The sequence below is a fragment of the Jatropha curcas genome, chromosome 6, assembly GCF_041381405.1.
Source record: "Jatropha curcas cultivar XTBG-Jc1 chromosome 6, XTBG_Jcur_1.0, whole genome shotgun sequence".
NCBI lineage: Eukaryota > Viridiplantae > Streptophyta > Magnoliopsida > Malpighiales > Euphorbiaceae > Jatropha > Jatropha curcas.
The window spans coordinates 3,198,171-3,215,409 of record NC_143156.1 but is presented as its reverse complement, the minus strand read 5'-3'; the positions used below and the strand labels follow the sequence as shown (position 1 = coordinate 3,215,409).

Sequence of the window (17,239 nt, the reverse complement as noted above, 5' to 3'; positions counted from 1 at the left end):
ATTAATTATTATTATTATTATCATTAAGAACGTGTTTTGTATGTATAATATAATAAATTTAAATTTAAATATATGGTGAATTGTAAGAAAAAGAAGATTTTTTTCTCGATTTTATCAATTATTTGATGGAGCATTTATTAGTTCTAGCCTTAGTATTTTTTTTTATTTGTGTTGTAATTATGAGAAATCTTTTGTTTATTATTTACTTATAACGAAATGAAAGTAAATGGAATTTATTTAATTTTTTTATTTTGAACTACACACTATTGCTTGATTCTATTTTGCTATTCTTGTGATATTAATCAAGGCCTTCTATTGATTCATTACAAAATTTTGAAAATTTTTGTCTTTTAATTTAAAATTAAATATCCATTTGGCTCTAAATAATCTTTGTACCTCATTCTTAAGAAAAAACCATGATATTGAAGGACACATCGTAACTTATATAAGTTAGTAATTTGGATTTGTGATAATTGTAAAGTACTTATGCTTTTACAAATTTAACCCTCAACCTAATTTAGAAAAGAAAAATTGGAAGAAATGAAAGTATTGGCAGTACTATGAAAAAGAAGAGCCCATCTCAGTAGGTGATGGATAACTTTTTCATGAATTACTTCTATGGAAATCAATAATGTCTTGGATGGTAAAAATTTCCATTGACACAGTGAACTATTAAAATCTGACCTTACATTTAATCTTAGCATAACAGTAACAGATAAAAAATAATAATTTCCTGCTGCCTGGACAGCAACCATCAATGTGGCAGTTCCTAATTAATGTTGCCTATTGAAAGAAATAAATTGTATGGCTCTTAATAATAAGGAAACATAAAAATGGTTAAACCTGCCTATAAAGGAAAGGATGAATCAATAATGCACAAGCAGAAGCCAAAAAAAAAAAAAAAAGACGCCAAGCTACAAGGTAAAGCAGACAGGTAAGTTCTTATTTCTAATCTACCCTGTAAAGAACTATGTTAGAAATTTCCTGACAAAAAATAGAAATGGAGACTCCACTGAACAGAAATGCTTATGGTTTTATTCTACCAATAATCAAGACATGAACATTTCCCCTCCTTAAAATGATGAAATCTGCTTCCATCTCTCACTATAATCTCCCTCTCAAAAACTCTGGATATCATCTTGGTGACCTCATGACAATCTCTACAAACTCTTAAATTTTTTACAATTCGAATGCAATCTCCAGCTCCTGTTACTAAAAACCCAAAAGCAATTGCCAATCTCTCACTGTGCACCTTAATTGCATTTTCTTTTTCTTCCTCCCCAATGTCATGTAAAACTGATGATAAATTACGAACATAGCCGGCTTCAGCTACACGAGTTTCAATTATATTGAGCATTTTGTATATCTCTATTGAACGCTCATGTTCTTTGTCGCCTGCAATGAATCGATGGACTCTTCCCTGGGCTTCAATCAAGCTCCAACCTGGAACTTTACTAGTGTTCCTTTCAGCCATCAGCCTTCGAACTCTTACTACCTGATCCCATTTTCTAGACTTGGCATAAATACTGGATAATTGTACATAATGTCCATCATATGTTGGATCCAATTCTATCAATTTATTCCCAATATTTTCACCCAATTCTACTAATCCATGAATCCTACAGGCGCAGAGAAGTGTTGCCCACAATACTGGGTCTGGTGAAACAACATTCTTCTCAATCATTTCAATAGCCTCGGAGACTAAACCTGCTCGACCCAAGAGATCAACCATACAGCCATAATGCTCCATCTCTGGTTCAATGCCATAATTTTCTGTCATCATCTTGAAATAATGTTTGCCCTCCCTTACCAAACCTGCTCGACTACAAGCATTCAAAACACCAATGAAGGTTATATTCACTGGACGTAGTCCTTCATTTAAGAACCTCTCAAAGAGTGCAAGAGCTTCCTTTCCAAGGCCATGTGATGCCATCCCGCAAATCATAACATTCCATGTTGAAATATCTCGTTGGGGCATTTTGTCAAAGAAAAGCCTACACTTTTCAATGCACCCACACTTTGCATACATGTCAAGGAGAGCTGTCCCAAGAGCAACTGTCATTGGAATATCCAAATAATCTATAATAGAATGCACCAACCGACCGTGTTCAACCAAACCCAACTGCGCAGATGCTGAGAGCATCATCACCAATGTAGCCTCATTTGGAATAAACCCACTTTCTCTCATCCTTCGAAAACAGTCTAAACATTCTTCAAGCTCCCCATTATGCAGATAAGCCATAATCATTGTATTCCACGAGACAACATCTCTTTCAGGCATTTCATCAAACAACTTCTCCACAACACCAACTTGTCCATCTCTTGCAAATCCAGCCAAAATAACATTCCAAGTAACAACATCACACTTATTTGGACTCTCATCAAAAACCCTTTTTGAACTCTCAATATGACAACAAGCAGAATACAGGTGAATCAGAGCATTCCTAATATAAACATCCTCACAAAACCCAAACTTCACCACATGATCATGAACCTGAGCCCCTTCATTTAAACCAAAACCCTTTGCACAAGCTTGCAAAAGAAAAGTGAAACTATAATTATTGGGTATTACACAACTTCTCAACATAGATGAGTAAAAAACAACAGCGTTAAGTGGCGATTCAGTCTTTGTAAAGCACCGGATCATGTTATTGGAAGCGAAAACAGTTGGAGATGAGAGTGTTTGATAAATTGAAAGAGAATAGTCAAATGGGGTTGATGGAGTGAGAGCGAGAAAGGTGAGGAGATGACCCATGAGAGATGAATTGGAAGCGAGACCGGAGATGATGATGCGGGCATGGGCTTGCTTGGTGTGAGAGACTGATGGGCAATAATTGGACTGAAAAAAAGAGAAAATAGATCGAAATGTAGCAATTGAGAATTGAGGATTTGAAATTTTCGTCGAGAAGGAAAGAAGAGGTTCAGGTTTATTAGTGAACATAGAAGACGAGTTTGAAATGGGAATTTAGATTTTGAAAGTTCGTTAAGGAAACCTTCCAATAAGGCAGCCATAGTCCTTTCTAGAAGGCCACTCCAATGTGTCATTAATCAATGGTAAATAACTATTTAGTCCTTTAAGTTTGATCATAATTACAACCTTATCTCTGTTATTCTCTTAGTTAATTAAAACTATTTAGCCCTCTGAAGAGCCTTAACTGTGATAGAGCCTTGAATCGGATCAGACAGTTTTTGATAATGAGATTCAGATACTAATAGTTTACACAAAAAAAACTATTTAGCACTCCGTCTAAAATGCACTTATTAGACGAGAAAACTAATTAGTGGAACAAGACTAAATTTCGAGGATTAGTCATACCATTCCTGCAACTTTTAATCAAGTAAGTCCTGAATAGCTTTTAAAGGGAGCTTCACAACATTTCATTACTTTACTGCACATGCTTCACTATTTTGCAAATGTCTTGATTTGAGAAGGATTACGAAATCCGATTGAGGTGATTCTTGTTTAGCATTTTGTGCATAATTTCCTTTAAAGCTATTGTATTCAATTGATTTAAAATGTTCTGGAAAGTTAAGAAATATTACTGCGACTTTCTTGAAGACCTTAACGCCTAATCACCATCTTCGGATCATGAATTTGGCACAAGTAGTCTGCTACCACATTGTCATAAACAAATATAGGGCTACACTTTATCATAAAAGTAAATGATATTTTGATATCATGCTATCCATCTATGTATACGTATGAGTTTGTCATTAACAAGAGAAAATGACAGCTTAAAAGGGAAATGTTCCTTTGTGAAAACTGGCACTAAACTCATGTCCATATCCAAATCCAGAGAATGAAGATGATCTTGAAGGATGAACATTATATCGTTTGTAGTGAAAATCTCTACCAGGCAAGGCTAGAGACAGCCACTGCATTACATTTTGAGAATAATTATAAGAATCATGGCTTAGATATTAATTGAAGTATAATGTAAATAAAGAATAGTTATCGAGGGAATACCTAACAAAAGACTTGACATGTAGCGCCAATGATTCCGACATCTGCGCCAATTTTTCTTTGCAATTGGAATCTTCTCTTGACTTTCCTGTGGCATTAGTTAATTGTCAGTTTCTGCACAGAGATTTTGATTTGGATCCAAATTCTGATCAAGAAATTCTGGACTGTCATTATTTCCCAAAGAAAAACAACAGTACTCACGTCGAAAAAAGGATTTGAACCCTTTTTTTGTTTAATGGATATTTAGGGGCGCGAGATAACTCTCTCTAAGGAGCTTGGCAAAATAGCCCCGTAACTTCGGGAGAAGGGGTGCCTCCTCACAAAGGGGTTGCAGTGATCAGGCCCGGCCGACTGTTTACCAAAAACACAGGTCTCCGCAAAGTTGTAAGATCATGTATGGGGGCTAATGCCTGCCCAGTGCCATTTTTCCCTCCGCCTGGGGTTGTCTTGCGATACCTTCTACAGCTTGGCCAGCGGAAATGTGGGAAACTTTATGAGAATTTGGAGATTCAATAGAAGAAAAATACAATTTAGCGTAGGGTAATTATCAAGAATCTATCTAGATTCTAGACTGATTAGAAATGTCAAATTGTGACCTTGAAATGTCAAGTTAAACAAATATTAGAAAATACAATAATAAAGCTCTCTCGGCATCTTCCAAGAGAGAATCCAAAATATTGCCAAATTGCAGTGAAAATTTTTAGTTGAAAAAAGTTTTTAGAGATATCATGTGAGCCTGTTTCATGTAAATTGTCAAAAAGAACAGAGTTCATACTCTGCTCGTGTATATATGACTGCAATTTGATTGATACTCCGATAACTGATAAGAAATTCAAAAGATAGGAAAAAAGAAAAAGCAAGAAAAACCAAGAGGATGAGATCAAATACCACTTAGGTGTTGCATAATTGTAGGTTGGACCCAGCATCAACTTTAAACTGCACAATTCTGAAATACATTTGTCGAATTTTATTAGATAATCATTATAGAAGAAGAAGAGCTGATAATAAAAATAAAAAAGCAAAGCAAAAGCTGACCTTCAGATGCACCTGTTATCCTAGGAGTAACCCATATTCTGATTCTTCCTTGAAACTTTAAAGATGAACTCATTGAGAGGCCACAAGCAGTAATTGATGGATTCTTACATGTTATCGATAGATTTTCCTTTTTTTGATTTAATTCTGAGAACTCTAAGGAAGATCGAGCATGAACAAAAATGCTTGAAAAGTTGCTTCATGATAAATCTGAATCCAAAAATTCAGAAGTTAATAGTAAAAAGTTCCTAGAAGGAGACATATAGGGAAATGCCTAGATTGTAAAATTCCTGAAATATCAAATTAAATTGAAGGTAAACTCTATGAGTTTATAGAAAAATAGTTGGAAAAACATAATCTTGTCATATCTACTGCAGAACTTGATTTTCTCTTGACACAACCTTGTCAAATTAAACATAACCTTGTCATAATAATAAATTGCCAAACAATTAAAATAAGTTATTGAATTGACTTACAAGACTGAAGCTCGAAAAAGGAAGTTGATGGAGGACACTGGCTTCCATATATTGCAGTTCAATATATAAAGCTAACGAACTGAATGAATCCTGGCCCCATGAAAAGGCTGCCGAAGTTGTATAGCAACGCATTCAAATCCAAGATTAATAACTTGATGAATCTGGCTTCTTAAATACAGAAAAGTTAAAAGATGTAGATTGAAGGGATTAGACATACTTGAATAAAAATCTGATGAATTTTTTGAATCAAGTTTTTTTGATGCAGGACAGTTGAAGAGATGTTCTGGCCTTATTAGGTGTCTAAATTGGTATCAGAGATGCCCTTTGAGGATGCAAAGCTACTTCCCGTAACTAAGGTCAGGGATGTGAGTTCTATCCACATAATGAGGTTTGTTATGCCCAACCAATTGAATCCATCTCCCGTTGATGTTAATATATGGGATGTGAGCAATCTTGGGCCAGTCAGCTCCCGATACTTTGTTGCTGCATCTTTCTGACAAATTATAACATTTATCCAATACTAGATATTGCAATCCGGTCAGATTTGCCATCCACTCCGGTAAAGACACCAAATTAGGACAACTTTCAATGATGAGTTTGCTAAGGGTAGTAACACATTGAAGCCCCTTTGGAAGGGATGACAATTTCGCCATATTTTTAAATTGAACCTCTTGTAGGCTTCTAAGGCACTGCCATTGCATACCTCTCACATTTGTTGGGAAATTACGCAAAATTTCCTATAAAACCAGATTAGTGCGAATGCCAAATAAAAGCGGAATAATAACACACACAAATTTGATAACGGAGTTCGGCCAATTCTGCCTACGTCTCCGGAGCTGCTGCAGATCTTTTACTAACAAGGAGAAAAATTATACAAAGTGTTACAACACTGATAACCCACAACTCATAAATTCACTTAAGGAAATTACTCTCAATTTTCTCTCACCAAAGCTTTTCTCTCTGAACTCGCTAATGGATTTCTCTCTAAACGAGTTGATATCAAATACTTATGGAAGTGCTCTATTTATAGATGTAGAATTTGGTGGTTGGCCAACCATCGCCTTAATTTTCTTTGGTGGTTGGCCAATCATCGCCTTAATTTTCTTTGGTTGTTGGCCAACCATGCGTGCCATGCTTGCCAACTTTGACTAACAATCTCCCACTTGAAGACTGATTTCAATCTGTCTTCACAATTTGATCAATACAGCAGCTTTTCGTTTTGTTACTTTAGCAGGCCAACTGAAGCAGAACACAACTTCAGCTTATCGATAGTCACTGTCTTTGTTAACATATCTGCCGGATTCTTACTTCCTTGGATCTTCTCCAGTATTAACACATCATCTTCTAATAGAGATCTGATGAAGTGATAACGAAGTCCAATATGCTTGGTTCTGGAATGAAATGCTGAATTCTTTGCCAAGTGTATTGCACTTTGACTATCACTATACAAAACATTCTTTTTCTGTTTGAATCCCAACTCAGTTAACAAACCTTGAAGCCATATCATCTCTTTGCTGGCTTCTGTCACTGCGACATATTCAGCTTCTGTTGTGGATAGAGCTACAATCTTCTGTACCTGTGACATCCAACAAACAGCTGTAGTACCAACAGTGAAAATATAACCTGTGGTGCTTCTTCGGTGATCAATGTCGCCTCCATAGTCTGCATCTACATAACCTTGTACTTTTAGTTCTCCTTTACCAAAGTACAAACACTTTTCAGTAGTGCCTCGTAGATACCTAAAAATCCACTTTACAGCTTCCCAATGAGCTTTCCCTGGATTTGACATATACCTGCTAACAACTCCCACTGCATGGCCAATATCTGGTCTCGTACAGACCATTGCATACATCAAACTTCCTATGGCTGAAGCATAAGGAATTTTGGCCATGTCTTTTCTCTCTTCTTCTGTCTGAGGGGACTGGTCCTTGGATAGGCGAAAATGGCTAGCCAAGGGTGTGCTGACCGGCTTAGCTTCGTTCATGTTGAATCTTTGCAATACACGATTGATGTACTCCGCCTGAGATAACTGCAACACCTGTTTTTGCTTATCTCTCGTGATTTGCATTCCAAGAATCTTTTTCGCTGGACCCAAGTCCTTCATGTCAAATTCTTTTGACAATTGCTTCTTCAAGTTTTTGATTTCGTTTATATCTGGTCCTGCTACTAACATATCATCAACATAAAGTAACAGAATGATATAACTAGTCTTAAACCTTTTGAAATAGCAACAGTGGTCGGCATTGCACTTCTGGAAGCCTTCATTGTGCATGAAACTGTCGAACTTTTTGTACCACTGTCTTGGAGCTTGTTTCAGTCCATACAAGCTCTTCTTGAGTTTGCACACCATATTCTCTTTTCCTTTTTCTGAGAATCCTTCCGGCTGGCACATGTATATCTCCTTATCCAAGTCTCCGTGAAGAAACGCCGTCTTTACGTCCAACTGCTCAAGGTAGAGCCCTTCACTAGCAACAATACTCAACACAGACCTGATAGTATTGAGTTTTACAACTGGTGCAAATATGTCGGTGTAGTCAACTCCTTCCTTCTGCTGGAACCCTTTGACTACCAGTCGAGCTTTGTATCTCTTGGAACCATCATGTTCCTCTTTCACTCGATACACCCATTTGTTGTGAAGTGCCTTCTTTCCCACGGGTAACTCAGCTAGTTCCCATGTTTGATTGGAGATTAAAGACTTCATTTCGTCTTTCATGGCAAGCTCCCACTTGCTGGCATCTACCGTTTGACATGCTTCCTCAAAGCATTCAGGTTCTCCTCCATCTGTTAATAACAAATAATTCATATATTTTCTGTTAGGCTTTGGAGGACGTTCAGACCTTCTTAAAGCTTTTGGAGGAGAAGTTTGTGGTGTGTCAGTTGATTCCTCTGATTGAGTATCTTCAACTAACTCATTTGGCAGACTTTCTGGGATATCATCCACTTCTACAAACACTGGCCCACTCTGCTCTGAGTCGCTGGCAACTGTGTCATGTCTGTTCTTGTACATCATTCTTTCATTAAAGACTACATCTCTGCTGCGAATCACTTTCTTGTTTTCTTCATCCCAGAGGCGGTATCCAAACTCATCACCGCCATAGCCGATGAAAATGCATTTCTTAGATTTGGGATCAAGCTTATTCCTACCATGATCACCTATATGCACATATGCTACACAACCGAAAACTCTTAGGTGTGAGAGTTTTACTTCTTTTCCACTCCATACCTCTTCTGGTATTTTGTGCTCCAATGGTACCGATGGACCTCGGTTGATCAAGTAAGCTGCTGTGTTGACTGCTTCTGCCCAGAACTGCTTTGGTAAGCCTGATTGTACACGTAAGCTTCTGGCTCTTTCTGTCAACGTTCGATTCATACGCTCAGCTACACCATTGTGTTGAGGCGTGCCTGGCACGGTTCTCTCCATCTTAATTCCATGCTCATAGCAGAACTTCTTGAATCTGGTGTCTTCATATTCACCACCATTGTCGGTTCTGAGCTTTTTGATTTTCAGTCCTGTCTCATTTTCAACCATAGCTTTCCAAATTTTGAAAGCATCAAATACTTCTGATTTATATTTTAGAAAGTAAACCCAAACTTTCCGAGAGTGATCATCAATAAAAGTCACAAAGTAGTGTTTCCCACCAATGGATGAGACAGTAGTTGGTCCCCACACATCGGAGTGAACAAGCTCAAGTTTCTCCTTCTTTGGGGTTCTTCTATTTGTCTGAAAGCTGACTCTTTTCTGCTTTCCAAATATGCAGTCTTCACACATGTCAATTTCAATTGACTGAAGACCTGGTAGTTTTCCTTGTGAGTGTAGAACCTTCATTCCTTTCATACTCATATGGCCAAGCCTCTGATGCCATATATTGGGAGTTTCACTGTTTGCTGCAACAGCAATGGAATAGCTTGCTCCTCCTGTGCTGTAAAGTGTACCACTCTTCTTGCCACGAGCAACCATCATTGCACCCTTTGTAATCTTCCAATTATCGCCGTGGAAGGTTATTGTGTAGCCGTCGCTGGCCAACTGACCTACTGAGATTAAGTTCTTTCTCAGGTCAGGAATATGTCTGACATCCTTCAACTCCCATGTAGACCCGTTCAACTTAATCTTCACAACTCCTTTACCAACAATATTACATGGTTGGTCATTACCAAGGTATACTTTTCCAAAGTTTCCGGGGGTATACCTTTCAAGGAGTTCTTTTTGTGAAGTTGCATGGAATGACGCACCGGAGTCTAAAACCCAAGATTCCTGCTTGCTTTCCAAAGAGCATATAAGTGCATCATCTTCTCCTGAGGTGGATGCAACATTTGCCTCTAACTTCCCCTCCTGGTGCTTAGGTGCATTCTTGCACTGATTTTTGTAGTGACCAGTTTTTCCACAATTCCAACATGCAATGGTCTTTGTGCTATTGAAATTGCTAGGATTCCTGGATTTGGACCTCCTGTCCTTTGACTTGCCTCGGTAGTTCGATCTACCGCGTCCATTCCCTCTGGTTGAATTTCTTCCTCTTGATTCTGTATGCAAGACTGAAGAAGTTGAAGGTTCACCTGACTCTCTCCGTCGGATCTCTTCACTAAGAACTAGGTCACGAACATCATCAAATTTTAACTTCTTGCTTCCGGACGAGCTACTCACAGCTGTGACAGTAGCATTCCAACTTTCTGGTAGGGAAGACAAAAGTATCAATGCTCGTACCTCTTCATCAAATTCAATTTCAACTGAACTCAATTGGGTTGTCACTGTATTGAGTTCATTGAGATGTTGGGCCACCGATGCGTTTTCCGTCATTCGTAGATTGAATAACCGCCTCATCAAGTGAACTTTATTTGCGGCCGATGGCTTTTCGTACATATTGGAAAGAGCCGCCATAAGACCCGCGGTGGTCTTTTCTTTTGCTATGTTGAAGGCAACATTACGGGAGAGGGTTAAACGAATAACGCCGAGTGCTTGTCTGTCTAGAAGATTCCAATCTTCTTCCTTCATAGCCTCTGGCTTCGTTCCTGAGAGAGGTTGGAAAAGACCTTTTTGATACAGATAATCCTCTATCTGCATTTTCCAAAAGCCAAAATCTGCACCGTCGAATTTTTCAATTTTCGACTTTCCTTCATCTGCAGCCATTGCTCCCACTCGAGTCTAACTCCGCCTTGATTGTGAGTATACGAGAATAGTAACCGTACACTTGAATAGTACTATACGTGAATAGTAACCGTATACGTGAATAGTAACCGTATACGTGAATAGTACTATACGTGAATAGTGCTGGGCTGAATAGTCACGGGTTCAGCAACAGTAACGCCAACAGTACTGTTCACCACTAACTTTGCGTTACTGTTTTACTATTCACCACTAAGTCGATTCTGCAACGACTTTCCGAGCGGACAACACCAATAGACTCCTCGTAATTTTCTCGTCGTCGTGATATATTTATTTTTGAAATATATCCACGAATCCAGTACTGCTATCTAACCGGCTGGACCTGCCGAAACCTTCGGCTCTGATACCAGTTGTTGGGAAATTACGCAAAATTTCCTATAAAACCAGATTAGTGCGAATGCCAAATAAAAGCGGAATAATAACACACACAAATTTGATAACGGAGTTCGGCCAATTCTGCCTACGTCTCCGGAGCTGCTGCAGATCTTTTACTAACAAGGAGAAAAATTATACAAAGTGTTACAACACTGATAACCCACAACTCATAAATTCACTTAAGGAAATTACTCTCAATTTTCTCTCACCAAAGCTTTTCTCTCTGAACTCGCTAATGGATTTCTCTCTAAACGAGTTGATATCAAATACTTATGGAAGTGCTCTATTTATAGATGTAGAATTTGGTGGTTGGCCAACCATCGCCTTAATTTTCTTTGGTGGTTGGCCAATCATCGCCTTAATTTTCTTTGGTTGTTGGCCAACCATGCGTGCCATGCTTGCCAACTTTGACTAACAACATTCTCATCATCTGAAAAATCTAGCTCTTCACAATCCCGTATCATGAGATTCTTAAGGGAGGTCAGATATTTTATGGCACGGGGTACAGTTGTTATAGTTGGGCAATCAAAAATTTCTAGCTGTTGGAGGGAAGTGAAGTTTTGCATCAACTCCTCATCTAGAAATTTTAAATCCTCTACTTTCTCAAGGGTCAAAGTTTTCAATTGAGAGAGAGCAGGGGTAATTGAGGAAGGAGAAGAGGATCTTGATTGTATCTTCATCTTCAATATGTCGTCCAATGACTTTATGCTGGTACTTTTCAGTAACAATGACTCGACAGATGGAATTAATGGCATTGAAGTTAGGTTTGTGCAGGACACGATACCCAAATAACTAAGACAGTGGAATTTGAGCAACGGAAACCTCCACCATCCCTTGAGATTAGGGCAATTTTCGAGCCAGAGTTTCTCTAGGGAAGGAAAGAATAATGCAGATCCTGACATTTCAATGCCACTCTCTATGTACTCCAAATCTGTGAAATTCTTTATCGATAAGCGTTTAAGAAAGGGAAATTGATCTAACGGTGGGAAACGTTGGCAGTGTTTGCAGCCATTAATTTGAAGTTCCACCAAATTAGAAAGGTTAGAAATCCAGCTGGGAAACTTCACTTTTCCACACCCGGACACGATCAACCATTTCAGATTTTGGTGAGGCCACAACTCTTCCAATGATATTTCTTTATTATCATCGTTTAGATCACTATCACTATTAATATCATAGGGAGCTTCCGATTTCCATTCTAATTGCAAGGTTTGAAGGTGCTGCTTCTCTTTCAATTTCACCGCCTCAAATTCAGATGCTGCATTTTTTACATATTGCAGATTAATGATTGCCAGACTTTCTCTCAAGCTGTTCAAATTACGCAGTTCATCAAGTCCACCACTTTCCTTGGAGACACCATTATCCTTTGCCAGTACAAACAATGGCAAATTCTGAAGAGAAGTCAGCTGACCAAGACCACATGGCATATGAGTCAAACTAAAACATCCTTCAATGTAGAGTTGCCTGAGGTTTACCAACTTTTTCATATGCTTAGGCAACTGTTTAAACCTTTTACACCCTACTAGTGCTAGTGTTTGTAGATTCTGGAGCCTTGTTATGGAATTAGGAAGGATCTCAATGCGTTTATTGTTAGAAAGATTGAGATACTTTAGATGCTTTAATCTGTCAATGGAAGGTGGCACTCTCTCCATCGCCAGATTAGGCAAATTCAACACCCTTATTCGTCTTACATTAGAAAATATCATATCCAATTGTCTTTCTTTAATTTCATTTGTCATTGATTTATTGAATGCCAGAAATGATCGCGCCTTCTTTGCAACAGGTAAGACACGTGGCAATTGTCTCCATGACAGAGCTTCAGAATCAATGGATAAATGCATACTTCTTTCCTTCACTTTAACACACTCTGCATCTGATCGTAGAAGATTGATCTCCTCTCCAGCTACCACAGCAGCAAGATCAGACATCAAATCATGCATTTTAAATGTAAATATATTACCCAGTGGATCTTCTAGTACTTCCTGAAAGAACGACCTCCATAAAAGATCCTTAAAATATTGTAAACCTATATCTTCAAGATTTTGTTTTGAATCTGATACTCTAATATACCCTAAGCGATTCACCAAGAATCTCAAGTCAATTCTACAGGCTTTTGGAAATAAACTACAGTAAGCAAAGCAACATTTTAAATGTGAGGGCAGATGGTTATAACTCAACATGAGAGTTGGTAAGATACTAGCATCTTCTTTATCTATATTTGCAAGTTCTCTATCTTTGAAGGATTGCCACTCAGATATTGTATCTTTAAAATACAATAGCCGTCCTATTGCTCTTATAGCCAAAGGAACTCCAACACACTTGGCCACAATCTCCTTTCCGACTAGCTCATGTTCTTCGCTCTCCACTTTCCCTTGTTTGGAGGCCATTTGTACGAACAAAGACCATGATTCCACATTACTTAGACCTTGTAATTCATATATAGAATCTGATCTAATCCTCTCTGCAACAATTTTAAGACGTGTAGTTACTATTATTTTACTTCCCCTTGCACCTCCAATTAACAAATCCTTCAAGCGAAACCATTTTTCATAGTCCTCATTCCATACATCATCTAAGACAAGCAAGTATTTTTTACCATTAATATGTTCGTGGAGGAGATTTTTCAAGGTATTCATTTCACAATTTTCTGCAGGTTTTGCACCAGTGATAGATTCTAAAATCTTTTCAACTACTGTTTTCACGTCAAAATTATCATAAATGCAAATCCATAACTTTAGTCCAAAATGTGATTTCACTATCTCATCATTGAATACGAGTTGAGCAAGTGTTGTCTTCCCCAAACCTCCAATGCCAACTACAGAAACAATCGACGCATTTGCCTTACAATTGGAAGACAAAAGAAATTGTATAATTGTCTTCTTTTCATCTTCTCTCCCAATGACTACTTCAGGTAAAGAAGAGTGAGTTTGGTCTCTATCTTGATAATTAGACATTACATCCCTCTTCTCAGAACGTTCATGATTTAAGTAAAACTTCCTATTTTCAGCAATCCCATCTAATTCACATCTAATTTCCTTAATCTTATGAGCCATTTTAATACTATGAATAAATTGGTTTGAGCTCGAAAAGAACAAACGTACCTCCTTGACCAATTTATTGCCAGTCATCACCTTCTTTTCCAATTCCCTTATGGAGAACTCATCCAGTAAATCATCCGCATCATAAAATGCTTCTTTGAGTGAATCAATCCAAACTTTGACTTGATGACTCTGTGAGTACTGCTCCTCTGCATCAAGCAGAACAGCTTGGACAGTTGAAACTGTCTTCTTGAGTTTGTCAAGCTCATCTTTAACGCCCCACCACAGCTTAGCCTCTCTAAGGGCTGGGGAAACCAGATTTGAAATAACCCCTCCCACAACGTTGGAGAGGTATGCGTCTGCCATTTCTTCTGAGGAGAGTGAAAATTACAGGGAAGTAATTGAAAATCTAGAAGTCAAGGTTTTGAAAGTGTTTAAGGTACAAAGAGAAGAGAAGGAACATGTTTATATGAAGCAGTGTTGTGGGGGGGAGTGGAAAAATGCGTCAATTAGTCTTCGGCCAAATGCAAAATTTGACCCCTTAATTTACGTAAAAAGAACTTGTGGCCTCTTATAGTTTGCCGATAGACATACGTCAACAGAACTATCATTATGCGTGAGTTACATTTGCCTTGAGCTGGCAAAAAAGTTTACATGACAATTCTATCTTTTTTTTCTTTAATAAATATATATTTAACATAAAAAAAATGAATTATGTAATTCAAGAGAGCCTAAGCAAAAAATAAAATTAGATCCAGTCTTCTTCCTCATGGAATATCAACATCTGAAAAATAAAAATGGCACCTAAAAGAAAAATATAAACACAATCTGGCGACTACTCCACTGAAATCCTTCATCCTTCTCGAGTTAAGTTATACTCGCGACTACTCCACTGAAATCCTTCATCCTTCTCGAGTGAAGTTATACTCTCATGCTTGCAATCCGTTTATTTTGTAGAAAATTTCAATCCCCTGTTTTTTCTTTTGGTGCTTGTGTTTTGGAGACAAATTCGATAAGAAACAAATTGAAAAAATAGATCATGCCATGATTTTGAATAATTCCAACCTCAAGAGGATAAAGAGATTGAGATTGATAGAGCAAAAACAGAGATTGAGATTGATAGAGCAAATGATTTGTTTTCTTTCTTCTTCACTCTTTCTCCCTAAACTGTTTATGACTTACTTCTTACTACTGGATAAAGAGAAAAATACAGAAAATAAAAAAAATTAAAAAAAAAAAGAAAGCAAAACAAAACTCAAAAGAAAGAAAGAAATCTTCTCATAGAGAGAGAGTAAAATAATTTTATGGGTTTTCTTCTTCACTTGAGATTAAATTAAATTGTCCCATCGTATATAAATTTTTGAGTTTCGGAGGAATGAGATTTTAACTTTAATATATTGTCCGGTTGTATATCTCGGTGTGTTATGACACTTATTATTTTATTATTGTCGTGAAAATTGTCAGACTAGGAAATTGGGTTTGATTGATGTACAAAGCATACATTTATAATGGACTTACAAGCTATTTTATAGTGTTTCACGTACAAAAATAGCTTAAAAATCAAATTGAAATAAGCAAAGTAGTAGTTTAATTATTATGACTTTTTTCATGTAAAACACCGATATCCGGATCCTATTATTAGAAACTAACTAAATTCATCGCGGAATTTAGTCACAATTAAAGTTCTTTGCCTCTCCCTGAAGGTGCAATAAAATTCAAAAATCAAACTGAGTTATTAAAATGAAAAACTGAAATAAACAAAATTGAATTGGTCCAAAGGATTTTTGGTTAATAGGATTCTCACGTCATGTCACTAAGCTCTAATTTTATCATTGTATAGTATCAATGCAAACCCTTTTGTCTAAACAAATGAGAACTTTTTACAGGTTTTGTTAAGTATTAAAAAAAAATTGTGTTTGACCAAGAAAAATTAAATTAAATTTGCAAAAAATTACTATTTGTTAAATGTCATCCAATCAGTAAGTAAGTAAGTAGTCAAAATAAATTGGGTCTTGACCGAGAAAATTAAATGCAATTTCTATAAAATTACTATTTGCAAAATGGCCTTGGAATCAGTCCACTCATGTCCTGTGTTGGTCTAGCTAGCTATTTCCATGTCTGAATCAGGCCTTTGAATCCTTGGTTAGAGAATTCTGTTCTCAATCATTTCATGGTCTTAGAGACTAAACCAACTTGACCCAATAGATCAACCACATGGCATACTGCTTCATATCCAGCTCAAGGCTTTGAGTGAAAGCCACAATGAATTATCATCAACTCAAGGAAATGCATTCGCCAAACATTGCTTGACTACAGGCATCCAAAACCCCATTAAAGGACAGTCGCTGGATGGAATCCTTCACTTAAGAAGCTTTTAGAAAGTGAAAGAGCATGCATGTGAGGCCAAACCACAAATCTCAAACAATTCCATATTGAAACATCTCTTCCATTCATTTTGGCAAACTAGATTACTGTTAAATGTCCTAAACTTTGCATTCATCACAAACATTTATGTCATTGTAACAATTGTTGAATCTACAATAAGAAATGAATCAAGCAACCAAGTTCAAGCAAACTTGAATAGACATGTAGAAAATTGTCAAACGCGGCCTCATTTTGGGAAAAAGAAAAAAAAAAAATATCTCACTCCCTCATGCCACTTTGAAGCTTTCTAAGCCTTGTACAAGCTTCTATATACATGCTCGTATGACATACCTCACAATGTTTTTTAATCCAAATATATTTCTCACACACATTTCATCAAACATCTTCTCCACAACACCAACTTGTCCATTATTTGCAAAACCCACCAACATAAATTCCAAGTAACAACATCAGTGTTGTATGGACTCTCATCAAACATATGTTCTTTTGCTCTCAGCAATATATATCAAGAAAATATATATACATAAAAAAAAAATTAAGACACTACTCATAAAGATGCACGCCACACCACCAATTCGTTGTTGCCTCCACCACATGCATATGAACTTAACCCCTCCATTTGGGGCTAGGCCGGGCTCTGAAAAATCAAGGGCATAATACAGGTTCTCAACACAAATGAGTAGACAAGAATCTATTCAATTCAAGAGGCGACTCATTCTCCATAAAGCACCAAATCAAGTTCTTGAAGTATTCATTTCCTGAACCTGCCATGTGATTCAATTACACTACCTAATCAATGGCAACAAAAATG

The 17,239-nt window shown here is 37.2% G+C and overlaps 2 protein-coding genes across 2 annotated transcripts; both read right to left on the bottom strand.

Annotated features, from left to right (window-relative positions):
• Positions 1-818: 818 nt before the first annotated feature.
• LOC105629698 (pentatricopeptide repeat-containing protein At3g62890) lies at positions 819-3,012 on the bottom strand. The gene has a single exon (XM_012211329.4). The coding sequence runs from the start codon at positions 2,939-2,941 to the stop codon at positions 1,040-1,042; it is 1,902 nt and encodes a 633-aa protein (XP_012066719.1). The 5' UTR covers positions 2,942-3,012; the 3' UTR covers positions 819-1,039.
• Positions 3,013-3,594: 582 nt separating this feature from the next.
• Positions 3,595-15,382, bottom strand: LOC110009050 (putative disease resistance protein RGA1). The gene is made up of 8 exons (XM_089723053.1): positions 11,418-15,382; positions 5,690-6,175; positions 5,473-5,579; positions 5,000-5,206; positions 4,853-4,910; positions 4,166-4,453; positions 3,968-4,052; positions 3,595-3,876 (listed from the first exon to the last, which is right to left on the bottom strand). Exons 1-2 carry the CDS (start codon positions 14,407-14,409, stop codon positions 5,811-5,813), a joined length of 3,357 nt encoding a protein of 1,118 aa, XP_089579179.1. The 5' UTR covers positions 14,410-15,382; the 3' UTR covers positions 3,595-3,876; positions 3,968-4,052; positions 4,166-4,453; positions 4,853-4,910; positions 5,000-5,206; positions 5,473-5,579; positions 5,690-5,810.
• Between the last annotated feature and the right edge of the window lie 1,857 nt (positions 15,383-17,239).

Bases quoted from the DNA above. Each gene is read 5' to 3' on its own strand.
- LOC105629698 (XM_012211329.4), bottom strand. From the start codon at position 2,941: ATGTTCACTAATAAACCTGAACCTCTTCTTTCCTTCTCGACGAAAATT.
- LOC110009050 (XM_089723053.1), bottom strand. From the start codon at position 14,409: ATGGCAGACGCATACCTCTCCAACGTTGTGGGAGGGGTTATTTCAAAT. The intron at 6,176-11,417 runs GTCAAAGTTGGC...CAAATGTGAGAG, and splicing joins AGATGATGAGAATGTTGTTA to GTATGCAATGGCAGTGCCTT.